Consider the following 21,998-nt stretch of genomic DNA (forward strand, 5'->3'; position numbering starts at 1 on the left):
CAAATTCTTATGGTCTGTAAAGACTGTGACTTGATGTTGCGCTCCTTCAAGTCAAGGGCGCCACTCCTCTAATGCCATATTTATTGCCAGGTGCTCTTTATCTCCTATTCCGTAATTTTTCTCTGCTGGAGAGAAGAATGAGCATGGATGTAAGGCCTTGGAATCCACGGCTTGGCTTAGCACGGTCCCTACGTCAATGTCTGAGGCATTGACCTCAGTGATGAAGGGCTTAGTGGGATTCGGGTGTCGGAGACACAGCTTGCTCGAGAAGGCATCTTTTAATTTCTGGAATGCAGATATAGCCTCCGTAGACCAATTAGCAACATTGGCACCTTTCTTCTTCATCGCTGTGAGTGGAGCAGTGAGCGAGGAGTAGTTCTTGATGAAAGACCTATAATAGTTGGTGAAACTTAAGAAATGTCTGAGAGCCTTCAGACCCATGGGTTGAGCCCATTTCTTTATGCTCTTCAGCTTCTGTGGATCCATCTGGAACCCATGGTTGGAAACAATGTAGCCCAGGAAAGGCACTGATTCCTTGTGAAATTCACACTTAGACAACTTAGCGTAAAGATGGTTCTCACGGAGCCTTTGCAGCACTCTTTTGACATCCTCCAGATGAGTGGTCATGTCTTGGGAGAAAATCAAGATGTCATCTAAGTAAATGATGACACATTTGTAGAGGAGATCTCTGAAAATGTCGTTCATTAAATTTTGAAAGACAGCCAGGATGTTGCACAGGCCAAAGTGCATTGCTAAATATTCAAAGTGACCGTCCCGGGTGTTGAAGGCCGCCTTCCATTCATCACCTGCGTGAATGCGAAGTAAGTTGTAGGCTCCTTTAAGATCAAGCTTGGAAAAGATCTTGGCTCCTTGTAGTCTGTCAAATAGCTCTGAGATGAGAGGTAGCGGGTAATCTATACAGGGACGTAATGTTCCGTCCTTCTTCCCCACAAAGAAGAAGCCTGCACCAGCAGGAGACTTGGAAGGTTTTATGAAGCCTTTTTGAAGATTTTCCTGAATATATTCGGACATTGCTTTATTCTCTGCCACAGAGAGAGGGTACACCCGTCCCTTGGGTGGTTCAGTGTTCGACTTCAGATTAATAGCGCAGTCATAGGATCTGTGAGGCGGTAGTACATCTGCACCTACTTTAGAAAAAACATCTTGGAACGATGCATATAGAGGCGGAAACCCCAGCATCACTGGGGTAGTTGGCATGCAGGGTATAGGAGTGACCTCCATCAGGCAATTACCATGACAATCTGGGCCCCATCGTGAAAGCTCCAGAGTAGTCCAATTGAATTGAGGCATATGCTGCTGCAACCACGGTAGCCCCAGCACTATAGGGTGCATGGCCTTCTCTTAAACAAAGAAGGAGATAGTTTCAGAATGGAGAGCACCAGTCCGCAGACATACTGGTTCGGTGAGCTGGGTTACTTCACCCGGCAAGGGCTCTCCATGAATTGAAGATAGGAGTAGCAGGGACTTCATAGTGGTAGTGGGAATCCGCAAGTGCTCCACTAATTGTTGAAGAATGAAGTTACCTCCTGCCCCTGAGTCCACTAGGGCAAGAGTCTGATACTCCAAGGGTCTGCAGATCAAGGACACAGGAAGAGAGAGCAGAGGAGAGGGGGAAGTAAGACCTAAGAAGAGTCCTCCCGCAGGACTTAGGTCTGCCAGTTTCCCGGACAGATGGGGCATGTTTGAACAGCATGGCCAGCTTGTTCACAGTACAGGCGCAGCCCCAGTTTCTTCCATGTCCTTCTCTCTTTAGCTGTCAGATGGCCGCGGCCTAATTGCATTGGTTCTTCCTTGCCAGCCACTGGAACTGGGGGAACAGGCCTGGATGTGGACTTAACTCGAGTTTCACCCTGAAAGGGTCTTCTTGGATTCTTGGTCTCTTGAACCTTGTCACGAAGTCGGCGATCAATCCTTGTTGCCAACTTCACTAGTTCAGTCAAGGTCTCAGGCATTTCACGAGCAGCGAGCTCGTCCTTCAGACGAGAGTTTAGTCCTTCAAAGAAGAGGCATTTAGGGTCCCAATATAATTCAGACACCAGTATCTTGAATTCGATAGCGATGTCAGCCAAACGTTTATTACCTTGCTTCAGGTGAACCAAGGAAGATCCTGCAGTGGTATACCAGGCAGAGTCATCAAAAACTGATTTGAATAGCTCGAGGAATCCTTCAATGTCATGTAGAATAGGATCCTCACGCTCCCACAGCGAAGAAGCCCAAGTCAACGCTCTTCCATCCAGATAAAACAAGATATAGGTGGTCTTGGCATAAGCTGTGGGGAAATGGCTAGGTTGCAGGGAGAAGTGCATGCAACACTGATTAATAAAACCTCTGCATCTCCAAACTTCCCCCGAAAAGCGTGAAGGAGCATGTTATGGTTAAGTGGTGTTTGGGTGGATTCTTGGGTACTGAGGCAGATGACCATGCCCATGGGGAGGAGCGTTTAATAAAAGAACTAACAAGAGTTAGTTCTTTTATTAAACAGCTTGAAGTGTGCCACAAGAGGTGGCAGCAGTGAGGTAGTCTGGATGTAGCAGTCTCAGGACCCTCGGCAGAGGGGACCCTTCTCACCCCGTTGGTATAGGAGAATTCTGGTGTAGGTTTTCCAGTAAGGCAGCACTGTGGATGAGATAGACTGAGAGTTAGATTACTCACTAGATGGTTGTTGTTGGTATGCGATTCCACCAGGTTGAAGAAGTTGGTAGCGGCACCAAGGCAGGGAGAGCAGGCCCTCGAGGAGCGAGTACCTGATCCCTGTAAGGCACCTGAAATAAAGCAGAGGGCCCCCGAAGAGCGGGTACCTAGGTTAGGAATACCCCGAAGGGCAGAGAGAGAGCTTCCAGTGGCAGCAGTGAAGCGGCAGAGTAGCTTAGACCGGCCAAAACCAATCCTTTGCTAATTCAATGAGCTAGCAACTTAGTACAGGCTATATACCTGGATGGCGTGACGTCAGTAGAGGGGAATGCCCCCGAGGTTCGCGCCAATGCTTGAATAAAGACGTGGGTGGCATGCACGCGCGCACCCTAGTAGGTCCTTGGGAAGAGCATGGCGGGAGTCAGCACCATAGTCATTCTGGGGATGCCGGAGAGGTCTGCTTGTAGATGCGGCGGCAGCCATTTTCCCAAGGGAAGCGGGAGGAGCCATGAACAAGGTGAGGCAATCGGGGCAAAGCCGTCTAACACCGACGGATGCAACAGAAATAGTGTGTACTGAAGTTAAAACCTTTGACAGAGTCAACAGACCTGGAACCGTTGGAACTGCACCAAGCATGCCTTCATTTAGCCAGGGAATTAGATAGTGCTCTAGATCTGAAAGACTCATATGCGCACATCCCCATTTACCTCCTCACCAGAAGTTCCTTAGGTTTATTATGAAGGAAGTGCACTACCAGTACAAGGTGCTTTCTTTTAGTGGCCCTGAGAGCACTCACAAAATACCTTGCAGTAATGGCTGCACATCTGCATTAGTAGGTAGTCTGCATATTCCCTTACCTGTATGATTGTTTAGTGACAGATCCATCTCCGACAGGAGTTCTCGAGTCTCTCAAAGTAACAATTCATTTCTCCAGTCCTTGGGATTCTTAGTCAACTTCCCCAATTCCAATCTGACCATGTGTCAAGGGATTCAGTTCATAGGACCCTGCAAGACTCAGTCATGAAGAAAGTATTTCTTCTAGTTGAAAAAGCTACATTACTGATAGGCCTAGAGAACTCTTTCCTACAACGGGATCGAGCACCAGTGAAATTGTCCCTGATTCTTCTGAGACACATGGCTGCAGCGATGCATGTACTTCCCTTGGCTCATCTGCACTTGTGGCATCTTCAGTGGGCCCTCTGAAACCAGTGAGATTAGTTCTATCAAATGTTACCCCACCAAATCTTGATAATCCTGAGATGAGGGCATTCCTTCAATGGTGGATTAACCCAAAAGTTCTCAAGGTGAGCCTTTTGCTACATATCCCAGCTCATCAACTGATCCTGTTTACAGTGCATCCAAGCAAGAGATGGGGGGGGATGCACAGAGAAGTTGCATGGTCCTGGGGATTGTGGTCTACAGTAGAGGGCTATCTACAGATAAACGTGCAGGAGCTGTGAGCTATCCAATTTGTGCTAGGAGTATTCTCTCATCTGCTGTCAGGCAAGAGAATATTGATCCAGATGGATAACCAGGTGGCTATGTTCTATGTGAACAAGCAAGGAGGCATAGGCTCATATGCCCTCTGCGAGGAAACCTTCCAAATCTGTTTGTGGGCTGGTTGTCATAATCCCCATCTCCAAGTGACCTATCTTCCAGGAGTCCAAAATGAGGTTCTTGAATTGGTCTGAGACCAGCTGGCTGGATAGTTTCTCCTGTGGCTCGAGGGATTTGCTTTGATATCTATTCTTTCTTTCATCCACAGGCCTAAGTAACTGTTTGGTTAAAATTCATTTAAATTCCATTGAGGTGTTTCACCAGCAGGTGGAAGGAGCTCCAATCTCCATCCATCCATTGGTATCAAAGTTCCTGAAAGTTGTGTTGTTCCAAACCTCTCATCAGTAAACGTCCAGTGTCTTTGGACTCAGTGTTGTCCTTTCTTAACCCTTGAAACCTCCTTTTGAACCCCTTGAGTCAGTGGACTTGAAGTTTCTCACGTGTTTCTTCTTTCTGCTCTCTCTTCAGCAGAAAGAGTAAGTGAATTACAAACTCTGGTTTAGTAATCACCATACCTGCAGTTCTTTCACAACAAAGGGGTTCTATGTGCTCTCTAACTTACTTCCAAAAAATGGTATCTGCATTCCACATTAACAACTTTCTTTCTGAAAAAGGACTCTTTGCTCCTTGGATGGCAAGAGAGCTCTAGCATACTTCCGTACTTTAGAAGGATTCCACTTCATCAAGCTTCTCAGCTGTTTGTATCCTTTGATCCCATTAGCCTGGGACAGGCAGTTGCCCAAAGTTCATTGTATCATAAACTGTTATGCACTGTCTGACTCACAGATTACAGACTCCGTCAAGATTTATCAAGTGAAAGCTATGGTGGCTTTACTGGTTCATCTCAGTGCCACTACCATTGAAGACAGTTGCAAAGCTGCTACTTGGTTGTCTGTGCAAACCTTCACATCCCACTAATGCCTGGACAACATGTCCTGTGGTGAAGTAAATTTAAACAAGCAGTTCTCTGAAGCCTGTTCACCCAGTAATCCAGTCTTCACAGGTAGGGTCTGAGTTGCTTGTTTCAATAGTTGCTGCAAACTTCAGCTTGGGGAGGCACTGCATGGTTATGGCTAATTCATGCCTGCTTGTCAACGGAGAAAGCAAGTTTGTTTACATGTAAATGAGGTTCTCTGTAGACAGCAGGATGAATTACCCATACTTAATACCTTCCTGGAGAGTGGACTACCTCGCTAAACCTTAAAGTTCTGGAAGAGATTGAGGAGCTCACAAGGTAGTGTGCACATGCAGGGACTCCCGTGCATGCTCAGTAAAGTCTACTGAGCTCTGAAAGCTGGGTCCATGTCAGTGATGTCTGATAACATTACCCCTATGTGTTATGGCTAATTCATTCTGCTGTTTATAGGTAAGCAAACTTGCCATACTCCTCCCCCTCCCTCCCAGATCTGGTTCACATGCTGTGTACAGAGATCAATTGACAGCCTCACATGTACACAAGGATCATATGATCGGATCCATCACATGTCCATATTACCTGCAGAGATCATATAGCAGTGTCTATCACCTCCAGGGTTCATAGGTGCTGTGTCCTCTCCTTCTTCAGGTCATCTACAAAAACAATGACTTCAAGCTGGAGCTCTCACGATTGGCCAAAGAGGGGGACCCCAAGATGAAGATCAATGGAGACCTGGTCTTCCGTTGTGAGAATGTGGCAGCTCTTGATCCTGTAACATTCGAGACCCCTGAGGCTTACATCTCATTGCCCCGCTGGAACACCAAGAAGACAGGCTCCATCTCTTTCGATTTTCGCACCAGTGAATCCAATGGGCTGCTACTTTTTAGCCATGGTCGGCGCCAGCCACCCCGGGATGGTCGAGCCGAACGCTTGCCCAAGGCCGACTACTTTGCGGTGGAGTTGCTGGATGGCTACCTTTACCTGCTGCTGGACATGGGTTCAGGGGGCATCAAGATGAAGGCCAGCAACAAGAAGGTCAATGATGGGGAGTGGTGTCATGTGGACTTCCAGAGGGACGGGCGCAAAGGTGAAAGCCCAGCGATTGTGTGGCAGTATCTGTCATGTGTTGTGTATAAAATAATATGACGTGTGCATGTGCTGTGTAAGGAGACCATGTGTATGTTTTTGCATATGTTTATGGCTCTGGTCCTACCATATTTCTTACAGATATGCTCAGGCCTGGAGTATTTATTAGTGTCTTTGTCAGTGCCTGTCTGTTTCCCTCTGTCTTTCCCATTTGTTTGTATTTTTCTCTGCTATCTATCTCTCTTTCTCTCTCCTCCTCTCTGCTGTCTGTCCCTCCTTTCTCCTCATCTCTCTCCCTACTCTTTGTTCCATTTCTCAATCCCTCTCTCCACCTCTTCCTTTTCCTCTCTCTCTCTATCTCAGTGCTAACCTCCTTCCTTCTGCCTTCTCCCACTTTCCCTCTCCCCCTTCCATGCAGGCTCCATCTCTGTGAACAGCCGGAGTACCCCATTCCAGGCCAGCGGTGAGAGTGAGATTCTTGACTTGGACAGTGAAATGTACCTGGGGGGGCTCCCTGAAAACCGGGCTGAGCTCATTTTGCCCCCTGAGGTGTGGACAGCCTCTCTAAACCATGGTTATGCAGGCTGCGTGCGGGATCTGTTCATCGATGGCAAAAGCCGGGATGTGCGGCGGCTGGCAGAGGTGCAGAGTGTGGCGGGAGTTAGCAGCTTCTGCTCAAAGGAGACTCTGAGGCAGTGCAGCAGCTCCCCCTGCCGCAATGGAGGGCAGTGCCGTGAAGGCTGGAACCGTTTTATCTGCGACTGTGTTGGCACTGGCTACTTAGGGAGAGTCTGTGAGAGAGGTAAGCGGGTAAGGGTCCACCATGGCAATGGGGGATCTACAAGAGAGGTGAGCTGGGGAAAGGGACCAACTTGAGTCAAAAAGTAGGTTTGCAAGAGAAGGGAGCTGAGGGTGGAGAGTGTGTCTGCAAGAGAGGGGAGCTGGGGGAGGGGAGGGAGGGTACCATTCTGAGATTGGGAGCAGCAATGATGGATGGGAAATTGATGAATGGGAAGTGTCACTCTGTGTCAAATCCTTCCATTTCATCAGGGAGTCTCAACCAGTGGGGAGGTGGCTTTAATAATGGAAGATGATATCATAATGAGACTTGGGATTCAGGTTTAGCAATGGACTCCACCAAGGACCTGTCCTGGATAGCTGAAATAGCAATTAAATAAAATAACTTTATAAAGTATTTTAAAAGTATCTCTGGATTTATTTTTCATATCTTATATGTAATGGGGTCTGGGATCCATAACCAAAGAGAATCTCAAAAACCAGAGGGATTTGCTCTATGTGCTTCTCGCAAGGGTCAAGAAGGGATTACAATTTTTAAAAAATATTTTGATCTGTGAGGAGGAGCCAGAGGATATTATAATGTGTGGTGTTTGCTGATCCCGCCAAGAGCAAAATCCTGCAAGGGCACAAACCACTGCAGTTCAGGATTCATAAACAGTCCTCCTGCACCCATTGCTATTACAGCCGTCAGTATTGGGGAGTGGGAAGAGGAAATGGGATAGTAGAGGAGATTATGGAAAATTCAATCCTTGTGGAGAAGGGATTCATGTTGGGTGGAACATCACTTAATCAAAATCTCAGTTCAATGCATTTAAATCCTTTTGTGAGCCAAAGAAGGGATGTGTATGATCTTGAAAGCTTGAGCACCACAAGGCTTTTTTAGGTCGGTCCAGTAAAAAGCATCACAGACGGCACAAGGGTCCAGAACAGGATAATAGTCTCCCTCAGAATCCAACAGGATGCAGGCTGACAGCAGCCTCTTGTGGCAGGAAATGGGTACTGTGGCAGCTTTTCAGCACCTTGGACAATAGCTACATCTCCTTTAAAGGGGCCATGACCCTACCGCTATTCACTAGAAAAAAGATTCTGTCCTTAAAACTCAACAACTCATGTGGCTCAGAGATTCTGGCCCATCTCTCCTCCCTCCCAACCACCAGCCAGTATCACCCCTGCTTTTCATGAAGGAATCCAGTACCTCCTTTACTAGTACTACTAATAATCATATCTACAGCACTGCTCTGTGGAGTTTATAGTCTAGTCAAGACACACAGATTAGACAGATTTCAGGAAATGCAGTTATTACTAAAAACATAGTTAAAATTGATATGGCTATGACTGGAATGAATGGATGTAAGATTTAAATGCAGCCTCAAAGAGGTGACATTTTTTAAAATTTATTTCAGTTTAATTTAACACAGCAAGATAACTTGAAAATAGAAATAGGCTCCATATAACAAAGACAATATAAAGAAAAAGAAAAGTAGTACAGATAATGCCATTAGCCCACAATTTTAAAAAAGAGATATTTTAACAGGATTTTAATATGGGTCAGACAGAGCATGACACAGCACCTCAAGAAGGTTGTTCCAGGTATACTGCATAGCAATGTGGAAATTGCATAATTGTGTGTTGATGATGGAGAAGAAGGACACAGATAAGAACAGATTTTCCAGTGAACTGAAGTCACAGGGAGGGGTGTTGGGAGAAGAGAGAGACTTCATGATATAATGCAGAGGGTGTGAATTTGTAAGTGAGCAGGGGAAGCTTAAACCATGTGCGGACATGGTTGGGGAACCAGTGGGACTAGAAAAGAGCAGTTATAGGGTGATAATTACACTGAAGGAAGGTAGCACACAGCTGAATTTTGAATAGACCATAGTAGGGATGGATGGTTCAGTGGGAGACCTGTAAAGAGCAGGTTGCAGTAATCTCAGCAGGAAGTATTGAATGAATAAGGGTTTTGATAGTGTTTTCACGGATGTGCTGGCCATCTGCTCCCTGGAGGTGGCTGCAGAGTTTTTTTCCCACAACACTGCCTGTAAAGTACTTTGGGATCCTGTATACATGAAAAGCACTGAGATACATCCATTTTCTTACCATGTATTTAAAATGGAGTGCTATCTGAACATTTCACTATTTGTATCTCTTCCTTTCTCTTTGACACTTTCTCACTCTTTCCTGTCTGCCGGTCTCTCTCATGCAGAGGCGACAGTTCTGAGTTATGATGGCAGTATGTATATGAAGGTGATGCTTCCCGGGGCACAGCATACAGAGGCCGAAGATGTCTCACTGCGTTTCATGTCCCAGCGTGCCTACGGCTTGCTCATGGCCACCACCTCCAAGGAGTCTGCTGATACCCTGCGCCTGGAGCTAGATGGAGGGCAGATGAAGCTCACTGTCAACCTAGGTAATTGCCATAGCCACCTGACCTGGGCAGAAATACCTCATGACCTTTACAATCACAAAACCCAGGCACTGCTGGTGTCTCTCAATGAGCTGAGCTGGAACACTTACAGGAATAACATGGGGTCTTTTTCAGGAGCAGTTAAGCTGGCGACCAGTGGGGGAGACTCCATCCCCTTTCTGCCCTCCTTCAAATATGTCTGGAAGTCCATAGAAAGCTCCAGGAGGTTCCAGCTTGTTTAAAAGAAAAATTGGGGAAGGGATGTTGGGTTTGTCAAATGGGGGTTCAGCTGTTGCTCGAAGATACCAGCAGGTTTTGGGACCCCTCCAGCTCCATGTATGGGAAACAATAACCTTCTGCACCCAGCCTCTCTTGTGACCTGTTACTCAACCCCTGGGATGAGTGTCTGGGGCTGCTGTTTACTGAGAATGTTCCATCCCTCTATTTGCTGGTTTATCTGATGGAAGGATGGGTGTTACTAAACAGGGGAGTGGAAGGGTAGTGTAAGAGCCAGCCCCAGGGAGATGCTATGTTTCAAGAGAGGCTGGTTGGTTGTGGAAAGAAAATAGTTTGCTAAAGATGGGGCTGTTTCTGTTTTTTTCACCCTTCATTGGAAGAGATCTGCGACCCGCAGCAAACTGCTCAGGAACCAAGAGACTCCCCTCCCCTCCCCTCCCCTCCCCTCCCCTCCCCTCCCCTCCCCCCAAACCCTGCTTTCCCTTCCCCAGCTCCCACATATCCTGTCCTCCTTGCTTTAACCCTGCTCTGTGCTCTCCTTCCCACAAACTCCTATATCCTGCCCCCTCCCCCTAGCATATACTGCCCTCCTCCCCACAGCCTTTGTTACCATACTTTCCTCTCCCCAACTCTGCCCTGATCACCTTCTGTTCTCCACCCTTCTGATGCCCAGCCTTGTCCTGCCTTCCTCACCGTACACCTTCCCCTCCCTAACCTAATCAAAACCTTTTTCAATCCTCTTCTCCAAATCCCTTATACCCTATCTTCCTGTGTCTAACCCCTCTTCTCCATTCGGTTCAACCCTACCCATTAAACGTCTTACCCCTGCCTCTTTATCCATTCCCTATACTCTGTCCAACTCAGTTTTCTCCAAGGACAAGCAGGATGACAGTCCTCACACATGGGTGACATTATTGGATGGAGCCCAGCATGGAAAACTTATGTCAAAATGTCTAGAACTTTGACTGAGTCTCTCTGAGCATGCTCAGCATGCATTATATGCAGAGTCCCCTCAGTCTCTTTTTTTCTTGTGGAACCTCATGTGTCATGGAAAGGTTGAGTCTCTCTCTCTCTTTTTTATAACTTCTTGGAAGTTTCTTTTCATGTTTTTTCGTGATCACAAGTGACACAGGGTCCCTTTCAGTTTTCCTCTTATTGTCTTATCCAGGCTTTTTGGCATTTTGGGTAAGTTTTCTTTTGTAGTTATTTCCCCCAGGCAGGACTTGGCTGAGCTGGTCATCGTAGGCTGCCACCATTGAGTTTGATTTTGTGTCTCTTTTATTTTGAATCGACATGTCCATGTCCTGGTTTAAGTCGTGCTCCTCATGCTCAAGGACTATGTCGCTCATGGACCCCCATGATTAATGTATCCTCTGCCTGGAGTCACTGCACAATGTCTGGGGTTGCAGCAAGTGCACCCAGATGACCCCTAAAGGGCATAAGATCCAGCTTGATAAGATGGAGAATACCGGCCCATTGGCATCGGCATAGAAGAGCCAGGGAACCTTACCGATGGATACCGAGCCATCGACATTGGTGGGATCGTCTGTTCCATTGAAGTCGGTAGCTGCTAGAGATACTGGGGACATGCCATTGCCTGCCTCCCCCCTGGTCAAAGACATCGGGTTCATCATCTTTAGCCTCAGCACCTGGGAAGGACCGATCTGAGCATCGAAGAAAGCTGAAGAAGCATTGGCATTGGTCCCCGTCGATGCATGTTGTGGGGCATGAGGATGCACAAGCTTCTGCTGTGATGCCCCCAAAGTGTCCCCATGGTGAAGAAAGCCAATTCTCCTTCAATACCCAGGGTTCACGATGGTCTCCACTAGTTCTGATGCCCACCACCAATTCTCCTCTTGGTTCCGAAAAGGATGTGATTATACTTCTTGGGTCCCAGTTGGTCTTGGCATTGGCGCTCTTTGAGGAAGAGGTGAGGTGCATACAGCTGGCTGTAGAGAAGGTGGTACAGAGCCTAGACATAGGGGCATCGAAGGCATCTGGCCAGCACCATCGCTCTTTGAGCCACTATTGGAATCCCTGCATGCTCTCATGAGAGTATTACTAACACAGCCTGTGTGAGTTCCCAGGGAGACATCGATGCCCAGCAGAGCCTTAGTGGAGCCAGTGGCCGATCCAGTGCTTGTCCACAGTTCCTCAGAGGAGAAAGCTCAGCCAAGGGCAAGGACAACACTGGGGCTTGAGCCTCCACAGCCAGTTGAGTTGGTGCCTATGCTGCTGGCCAGAGCCCAAGCACCTAGGGCCCTGTCCCCTCCTTCAGGTAGTGAGGAATGAGTCCCCATATGACCCTGGAAGGATGACTCCTCTGATATTTCTGATTATGCATCAGATGGTCTCTCCTTGGAGCAGTCTCCTCCTGATGACAGAAGAAAGTCTCCTCTGGAAGATTCTTTCGCAGGTTTTGTCCGGGTAATAGCAGACGTCATCCCATTTCAATTACAGACTGAGGAGGATACCCATACAAGATGCTGGAGCTTCCCAAAGAGATTGTGGCATGAGATCCTTGTGGAGTTACTGATTTGGATGTGAGAACACCCCCTCTCAGTTCCTCCTGTCAACAGGAAGGTGGACGCAATTTATCTCCTTGAGAAGGCTCTCGGATTTGACAAGTATCAGCTGCCACATCAGTCTGTGGTGGTCTTATCCACTCTCAGAAAGGCCAAGCGTACTTGTACCCATTCCTCAGCACCCCTGAGGAAGGATCAGGGATGCTCTTGGGAGGAAGGTCTTTTAGGGCTCATTGCCCGCATAGCGGCCTACCAGCTTTACATAAGCCAATACATGCTGGACATTCTGAAGCAGGTGCAGGACTTGGCTGAGCAGCTGCCTGAGCAGCAGCAGGACACCCTCCCTCCACTGGTGCATAAGGGCCTGGAGTGTGCAAAACACAGTCAGGTCAACCTACGTTGTTGTTGAGAGGGCATTAAGGGTCTCTGCTGCTGGGATCGGTGCTCACAGGCTCACTTGGCTGCGGGCATCCGATCTCCATCAGGAAGTGCAGGAGCAATTTGCTGAAGTGCTGTGTACCAGAGTGAATATCTTCAGAGATAAGGTAAAGGATGTGATGGCTCAGATGCGGGAACACCATGCGACACTCTAACAGTTCCCCAATGGCACCCAGGACCCATCCTCCTCTACCAGGAGATCTTTGAGATCTGACCAGAGAAAGTCTTTCTTCCACCTGATTCCACTGAAAATCACCCCAAATCCCCAACCATCATTTCTGTCAACTCCTGGGTTGGGGGTTTGACTGCATATTTGGTAACATAGCCAAGTTTGCTGTACCTAAGATGATGGAGACTGCGGTTCTTTGCAAGCCAGTGGCTCAGTGTAACCTCTGACCAGTGGGTCTTGTCCATTGTCCATGGAGGATACAAATTAAACCTTTTGATTACCCTGCCAAATTGCCTTTCAAGTCCTCATTGGGGACTGGTAGCACCTCAGGAAATACACTTAGCAGTGCTCTCTTCCCTCTTAACTTACAGGGCAGTCGAGCCCATTCCACTGGGGCAAAGAGAGTGGGGATTTTACTCCAGTACTTCCTGATTCCAAAGAAAACAGGAAGACTCAGTCCAATCCTAGACCTAAGGACCTTGAACAAATTTCTCAGAAGAGAAAAGTTCAAGATGGTTTCCTGGGCACTTTGATCCCCTTGTTGCAAAAAGGAGACTGGCTATAGTTCCTCAATTTGAAGGATGCATATATTCATATTGAGATCTTCCGTGGTTACTGAAAGTATCTCAGATTTATGGTGGGACACTTCCAGTACCGCGTTTTGCCATTTGGGCTAGTGTCAGTCCCACGTGTCTTCACAAAATGCCTGGCCGTGGTGGTAGCACATCTTCGCAGACTTGAGTCCATATTTTCCCTTATCTTAATAATTGGCTGGTCAAGAGCACCTCTCAGGCAAAGGATGAAGAATCCATGCATTTGACCATCCAGGTGCCGGAGTCACTAGGGTTTGTCATCAACCACCCCAATTCACATCCCTGCCTGTTGCCACATTTGGACTTTATAGGAGGACTGCTAGACACGGCTCAGGCCAAGGCCTTCCTGCCACATCAGAGGTCCATCTTTTGATGACCATTGTGGCAGAGATTCAAGTGAGCCAGCAGGTCTCAGCATGGCACATGTTAAGGCTGTTGGGCCACTCCCTGGGCATGATTTCTCATGAGAGTCTAATGGATGTTATAGTCCCAGTGGTGTCGGGCCACTCAGGGGCTTCAAGACTGCATCCAAGTTACTCTGTCCTTCTGTACCTCCATGTCCTGGTGGAGGGAAGATTCCAATCTGATACAAGGAGTCTCCTTCCAAAGTTTTCAGGTTCAAATTGTACTTACAATGGATAATACATCCACCCTGGGCTGGGGAGCTCATGTAGATGGGCTCAGCACCCAAAGTCTCTGGTCCACCCAAGAACAATTGTGTCAAATCAACTTCCTGGAGCTCTGGGTAATCAGATACGCTCTGTGGGCTATCAGAGATTGGCTGTTCAACAAAATTGTGTTAATACAAACCAACAACCAAGTGGCAATGTGGTATGTCAACAAGCAGGGAGGTACAGGTTGTACCTCTTGTGTCAGGAAGTGGTTCAGATTTGGTTATGGACTGCTCCCAAGGGATGGTGCTTAGGGCTATGTATCTGGCAGGAACAGAGAATTCAATAGCAGATGGGCTGAGATGTTCCTTTCCACCCCATGAATAGTCTCTGGATTAAGGGGTAGTGAATTGGGTCTACCACTTGTGGGGAAGGCAGGAGGTGGATCTGTTTGCTGCATCTTGGAACAAGATGCAGCAAATGGCAAGGGAAAGGCCTCCCTCTGTGTCCTGGGATCTCAATATGGTTTTAGCTCAGCTGGTTAGAGCTCTCTTTGAGCCTCTGTGCACCTGTGACCTGAGGTACCTGACCTGGAAGGTCATAATTTTGATAGCAGTCACGTCAGCTTGCAAGGTCAGTGAGCTCCAGACCTTAATGACTTATCCACCTTACACTAACTTTTTCCATGATAGAATAGTCTTGCACACACACTCTAAGTTCCTGCTTAAGGTGGTGTCAGACTTCCATTTTATCCAGTCCATCATCCATTTGCACCAAGGCAAACGAGCCCTGCACAATTTGGATTGGAAAAGAGCCTTAGCCTTTTATCTGGAATGGACAGAAGATCTTAGACAGTTCACCCAACGTTTTGTTTCTTTTGGTCAGAACAAGCTGGGGACCCACCATTGCTAAGCAGACACTTTACAATTGATTAGCAGACTGCATCTCTTTTGTTATACCCAGGCGGGATTACATCTTGGTCACCATATAAAGGCTCTCTCTGTTCAAGCCATGGTAGCATTGCTGGCCCACTTGCGAGCATTCCCCATGGAGGATATCTACAGGGCTGAAACATGGAGCTCCAGCCACTCATTCATATTGCATTACTGTTTGGATAGAGATGGCCGACACGACAGTAAGTTTTAGGGATGTGAATCATTTTTTGATGATTTAAAACAATCGTCAGATATATTTTAAATCGTCAAAAATCGTTAGAGCCGCGATACAATAGCAATTCCCCCGATTTATCGTCAAAAAATCGTAAATCGGGGGAGGGCAGGAAAACCGGCACACCAAAACAACCCTAAAACCCACCCGACCCTTTAAAACAAATCCCCCACCCTCCCGAACCCCCCCAAAATGTTTTAAATTACCTGGGGTCCAGTGGGGGGGGGGGGTGTCCCGGCGCCATTTTGAATATTGGCAATACGGCCCGAGTGCAGGAGGTCGCTCCTGGACCCCCGCTGGACTTTTGACAAGTCTTGTGGAGGTCAGGAGGCCCCCCCAAGCTGGCCAAAAGTCCCTGGGGGTCCAGCGGGGGTCCGGGAGCGATCTCCTGCACTCGTGACGTCAGGTGACAGGAACCAAAATGGCGCCAGCGCTAACTTTGCCCTGTCATATGGTAAGGGCAAAGGGCCACCGGCGCCATTTCTATTAACGCAGCCGTGGCCCGAGAGCGGGAGATTGTGGCGACACCCCCCCCCCCCCACTGGACCCCAGGTAATTTAAAACATTTTGGGGGGGTTCGGGAGGATGGGGGATTTGTTTTAAAGGGTCGGGGTGGGTTTTAGGGTTGTTTTGGTGTGCCGGTTTTCCCGCCGATTTATGATTTGACGATTTTTTAACAAAAAAAACCATGACGATCAGATTTCCCTCCCCCCACCCCAGCCAAAATCGATCATTAAGACGATCGATCACACGATTCACATCCCTAGTAAGTTTGGCCAGTCTGTTCTCTGGAACTTGTTTAATGTATAGAACCCAGCTCTGTTCCCACCTAAGGCCATTCCTTCTGTTCAGGTTGCCTCCTCCTGTTTCCAACAAAACTTGTTCTTGTTGTGCCCATTGATACTTATTTTGGTGTTTTGTTGGACCACTTTTTTTGTTGGGGGCAACCTGTAGCTAGTGATTCATCTATGTATGAGGACTGCCATCCTGTGTGTCCTCGGAGAAAGCAGAATTGTTTACCTGTAACAGATGTTCTCCAGTGACAGCAGGATGTCAGTCCTCACAAAACTCACCCGCCAACCCCTGGAATTGGGTTTCAGCTTCATGGTTTTTATTGTTTTTTCATTCTTCAATTCTATGTTATAAGACTGAGGGAACCCCATGTGGATGCCTGGTATAATGCATGCCGAGCATGCTCATAGAGACTCAGTGAAAGCTCTTGAAACTTTGACACAAGCTTTCCGTGTTGGGCTGTATCCAATGATGTCACCCATGTGTGAGGACTAACATTTTACTGTCCTCGGAGAACACCTGTTACAGGTAAGCAACTCTACTTTCTCTGCCTTTACCCCTTTCCTTCCATCACCACTTTGTGCCCCCTTCCTCTTGCTCCTATACTTTCCTTCTCACTTCCCAACCCTGCCTTTCCTCCAGCCTGCTCTACCTTCTTTGCAACCCTTCCCTCCTCCCTGTGGGGCTTGAGGGGACATCTCTGGTTTCATGGCTGTTTGTGTCCTGCTTTTCTGCCGCGGTTGACGACACGTGACAGGCCGCAAGCCGTGTGCTCAGTGTGATGTGCTAGTACCCCCCATCAAGCCTTCAGAACCTTTCTTGTCCCAGGAAGCAAAGCAGAGAATGGGCTTCATAATGGGAAAGAGGTTCTGGAGGGTTTTTGACCAGGGTGGACTGGCAGCATGATAGCGAGGGACTTTGAGGCTCCGGCACAGTTGTGCTCAATGGCAGGAGGGGGGTGTCATCAGAGAAAACGTGGCTCCCCCTCCACATGTGAGCATGAAGGTGCTTATACAGGGGCCCTTCTCCCTTGTCTCTGAGCCGGAGTTGGGTATCTCCCCTCTCCTTCCTTCTGGACGGCTGCAGTTTGTAAAGGGGCCATTTCAAGGGGGAGATTGTATGGGGGAGTAGCCCTACAGATCCCAGTAGAGGAGCTATCCCCTTCCTGGACAGAGAGACCCAGCAGAGGGGGGGGGGGGGCAACCCAATCCCTGGACAGAGAGACCCAGCAGAAGGGGGCAATCGTATCCCTGGGCAGAGAGATCCAGCAGGGGGGGGGGGCATCCCTCTCCCTGGACAGAGAGACCCAGCAGAGGGGGCTATTCCCTGCCCAAACAGAGAGATCCAGTGGAGGGAGGCACCTTCTGCCTATAGTGGAGGGGATACCCTTATCCTGGCAGACTATAGTAGGAGAGATGATGTTGGAGGAGAGTGGTAAAACGGTTTGGGGGATGGAGGAGGGTCTGAAATGGCCGCTTTGGTACACGTGTATGTCCCCGGAAGCTGGGCTGTGATTTTATTGGTTGTCTGCAGAAGTAACCGTGAAGGATATAAACACATTGCCTTTTGTTTTCTCTCCCCCCTGCCCAGACTGTATCCGGACAGGCTGCAGTCCCAGTAAGTCCTCTTCTCTTTCTCTCTCTCCCTTTTCCCCCCTTGCCGTCCTCGCTGTTTGTGGCACGTGCTCTTCTGAAATGATCGTGGGTGGGGCTTCTGTCTTTGGGTCTCAGCTATCACCTGCCAGACTCATCCCAAAGCATCACTGAAACATGTAGTCCTATCATAGACTCCGGATCCTATAATTCATTCAAGGCAAGACTGTCCCAGATATACCCAGGTGATGCCTTTCAGCCTCTCATCAGACAGCAGAGTGAGAGATACAGGAGTGTTCATTTTCCATGACCATGTCTCTCTCATAAGTTTTGCAGAGTTTGAGGGCTTCAGTGAATACATAAAGAGAAGGGCTGTGGTAAGAGGGTGGGAGGTAGCTATCGCAGGTTCCCGGCATTTCTGAGTCCCCATGATGTACTGCAGGTAGGGATGTCACTGTGTATGGTTCTGCATGCGGCTGCTGTTAATGTAAGGCCCTTGTTACTATTACTAATACTATTAGTACTTAACATTTCTATAATGCTCCTAGATGCACGCAATGCTATACAGCCATGTAAATAGATACAGTCCCTGCGCCGTGGAACTTACAATCTAGTTGAGACATACAGACAAGACAATTTATTTGTAGTGATCGCTAAGTATTAAAGTGAAAGCATATTTAATTTGAGAAGGTCAAAGTCAGGAAGATTTAAAGTTTCTGGGTTTAAAAACAGTCTCAGAGAGAGGTCTAAGTGGGACTTGAATATTTGCCAGAAATGGAGCAACTCAGGAAAGCCGTTGCAGGTACATGGTGCTGCAAGACAAAAAGTGCAGAATCTGGAGTTAGCAATGGAGAAGGGCTCAGCTTGCCGAATGACAGAGGTTGCGAGGAAGGACATGAGGGAGATAAGGGAGAAGATAAGGGAGAAGACATAGTGTGGAGCTGCAGTTAGATTGCACTTGTAGGAGAGAGAGGTTCTGTAGGGCTGGAACCCTGATAAGATGGAGCAAGGCCTGTTGGGGAAAGGATCCTTGATGGAAGTCTAATGGGAAGGAGGTAGGGGAGAAGATCCCTGATGAGGCTCAGATGGGAAGGAGGAAGGAGAAACGCCTGAAAGGAGGAAACCTGATGAGTGAGATGGATAGGAGAATGGGTGAAGATCCTGGATGAGAACCAGATTGAAGGGGGTAAGGCAAGAGGCCTTTTAATTGGGTGAGGGGAACGGGGAATGATAATCATAGCCCTAAGCACCTAAAGAATCTGACAGCAGTCCAATATTGATGCTCAGACACCCATAGCACCTATGGAGCTGGTGCCTGTGATAATGAATTCAGCTTTTGATTGGTTGGGTGGGGGGGGGGGCACAGTAGGGCATGGTCTGTACTTGGAGGGACAGCGCCACCTGGTGTTCAGGATGGAGAATCATTCTGCAGAACACACCTCCAGCTCTGGCTCCAGACTTACTGCTGGCTGTTTGTTTTTGTAATTAGAGATAGTGGGAGGGTGTTTTGAAAGCTGTGAAGTGACTGTCTGGCAGGCAAATTGTAAAATCAGACATTGCAAGGGTGTTAAAAAATGTGTATATATATTTATAGGGGTGATTTTCCAAAGGATTTATGAACATAAACCCTGTTTTATGTGTGTAAATTGGCTTTTAACAATTACCCAGGAGGAAGGGGTATGCATGGTAAAGCATTTGATTATGTATGTACTTTTCCCCATATTTGCAGTAGGTCTTCCACGGGGTGGAGTCAGGGCTGAGAAAACATTTATGCGCATAAATCCACTTTGAAAATTCAGGCTAAAGTTTGTCTGCCCACTTTAGCCATAAGGACATAAGGCTTGGCCAAGCCAAGTCATAAATATCTGGCAGGATCCCAAGGGGTAGACAGATTCCAAGCTGCTTATCCCAAGAATAAGCAGTGGATTTCTGCAACTCTCCCTTAGTAATTGTTAATGGACTTTTCCTTCAGGAACTTGCCCAAACATTTTTTGAATGCATCTGTACTAATAGCTTTCGCCACATCCTCTGGCAACAAATTCCAAAACGTAATTATGCGTTGAGTAAAAAATTATTTTCTCTGGGAGATCATGATGGCTGCCATCTGAGAAACAAGCCGCGAGAGCTCTCTCCGCACTCCGTTCCCTGATGGTTTACTTCGCTGCAATGCTTCATACCAAGCAGAAGGCAAAGTTAAGGGAGAATACTTACTCTTCTTCCTTACTGGTTTCCCATCAGCCTCGGATGGAGGGCATTTTCGCAGCCTCATCGCCAATATCATAGGTTATAATGGCTATTACGGTAATCGACGCTGAGTGAACGCCAACCCTGTTGGCCGAGGAAATCTCATTAAACCTCGGTTCACCGATAATGCCTTCCACTCCATTCAGTACAGTTTGTACAGAAGCAGTGTCCTTTCCAGTTGACCTCAAGCAGGATTGCGGATTGTTGGCATCTGTTGCAGGAGATCCCAGGGGAGACATTGCGATTGCTTTGACAGGGGATTTAATCCCTGAAACAAAGCCTTTCTTTTCTTCAAATGTCTTGAGAGCAGAAGATCCCCTGATTCAGATCTCAACACCAGTTATCCCAGGGATATTATTGGAAGGCAATAATATCCCTATGAGCGTAGGTGGTGGGAATATCCAGGTATGTCCAATACCTAAAACTGTTTTGACTAAAGCTACAGTTATAACACTCGAAGCAGTATGGAATGCATTGGTGTCTTTGGAATCTGCTATTTCTTCATTAACTAGCGATACCTTGGACACTAATCATCGCATTTTAGCAACTCAAAGTTTGGTACAACCTATGGTGCAAAAGTCGAAGTTTTGGAATCTCGAATCTCTTCAGTTGTGAAAGTACAACATAAATTGATTCACTCTGATCTGGTTTATGCTAAGAAGTGGAGAATGTTGAGAATTCTTTAAGGGGAATTTGAGGGTTCTTAATTTTCCTTTGATTAAAATGATTTCTCCACTTGATCTCCACCTCAGTTATAGGGCCAGCAAGGGGCGGTCCAGGTGAACTCCTCCCAGGGAGTTGCCTGCACACTGCAGTATAAAAGGACTTTCATTCCACTTCCTGTTGCCTTCGGATTGGCGTTGCACACCGCTGTGTTCTGTCTGCTGATCCAGGTCGTCTGTGCTTTGATGGCTCCCTGTCCTGTCCTGTCTCTGAAGTTGCCTTGATGTCTGTTCCTGATGTTGCCTGATGTCTGTTCCTGATCCAGTTCCTGATCCAGTCCCAGATGTTCCTGCCTTGAGCTGCCAGGAGAGCAGCAAACCTGCCTTGAGCTGCCAGGAGTGCAGCAACCTGCCTTGACTGCCTGGAGTGCAGTAATCCACCGCTTCTTCTTCCCAGTGCTCTCCCACTCTCAGCGTGGTCCGCGACCAGCCTTCCTGGGCTGTGTAGGGCGCGTATGGGACGGGGTGGTCCGCGACTCAGTCCTGCGGGTGGGCTGAGTAGGGCGCCCTGAGGGACAGTGCCCATGTCTTCCTTCCAGCCCTCATCTCTGATGTTTCTGCACCAGCCCTTGTCTACGATGTCTGCACCAGCCCTCATCTAAGATGTCTTCCATGTAGTAAGGACTCTGTCTGCCCTCGTCCTCTGTCCGGCCTGCCGCCCTTTGCCGTACCCAGCGGCAGGTCCGAAAGGGCTTGGAACAGTCGGAGGACCGTTCATCAACCAACATTGCGTTGCTGGTTGCCATGGGCGTGCAGGTCCGGCTGAGGGTCAGACTCCGCTCCTTAACCCCTGCTTCAGTACCCGCCTGGCTCACCATGCCTGCACCGGCTCACCTCCCTCGGTGTGGCTGGGGCTCCTCCCTAGGTCTCGCCGTGGCCCAAGGGCTCACACCACCTGCTCTAGAGACGGCCGCACTCCTCGCGCCTACGATAGTACCCGAGGGCCTCCAAACCCTTGGCCCGTCAGCGGCGTGGTGGACGCGCCCGTAACACCAAGGGTCCATCAAACCCAGCATTCTGTTTCCAACAGTGGCCAATCCAGGTTACAAGCACCTGGCAAGTACCCAAACATTAAATAGATTTCATGCTACTAATGCCAGTACATAAGAACATAAATGTTACACACATTAATATCTGTCATAGAGACCCTTTTGCTCACAGTTTGGCAGGTTTTAAAGGGTCAGAAAAAGGTTAGAAACCCATTCCATGTTCCTGGTGAGTCCATGGAAAGCTTTAAGTCCTCATTTATCAGGTCGGGTATGGTCTGTGAGTCCATAGCTCTATGGTTGTCTTTGTGCCTGCAGACATGTACTTGTGTGTGTGTGTGTGTGTGTGTTTGTGTGCCTGTGTGTGGTTATATGTGTCTCTGTGTTTCTGCAGTGACATGGTGCCAGCTGCACCGCTTGTGTTTGTTCATGACTGCCTCCATATGTTCACTAGCACACGTCTATGCACATGTTGTTTTTTTTTTTTTAGGTACATTCAAGTCACTGTG

The 21,998-nt window shown here is 48.0% G+C and overlaps 1 protein-coding gene across 1 annotated transcript in view; it reads left to right on the forward strand.

Annotated features, from left to right (window-relative positions):
- The window catches only part of NRXN2 (neurexin 2), a 1,120,399-nt gene that overhangs the window by 355,868 nt on the left and 742,533 nt on the right, over positions 1 to 21,998 (forward strand). Inside the window, 3 exon segments of the mRNA XM_029612675.1 lie at positions 5,774 to 6,212; positions 6,630 to 7,013; positions 9,213 to 9,416. Of these exon segments, the coding sequence (XP_029468535.1) occupies positions 5,774 to 6,212; positions 6,630 to 7,013; positions 9,213 to 9,416 (1,027 nt within the window).

Source organism: Rhinatrema bivittatum, chromosome 8, assembly GCF_901001135.1.
Source record: "Rhinatrema bivittatum chromosome 8, aRhiBiv1.1, whole genome shotgun sequence".
Classification (NCBI taxonomy): Eukaryota; Metazoa; Chordata; class Amphibia; order Gymnophiona; family Rhinatrematidae; genus Rhinatrema; species Rhinatrema bivittatum.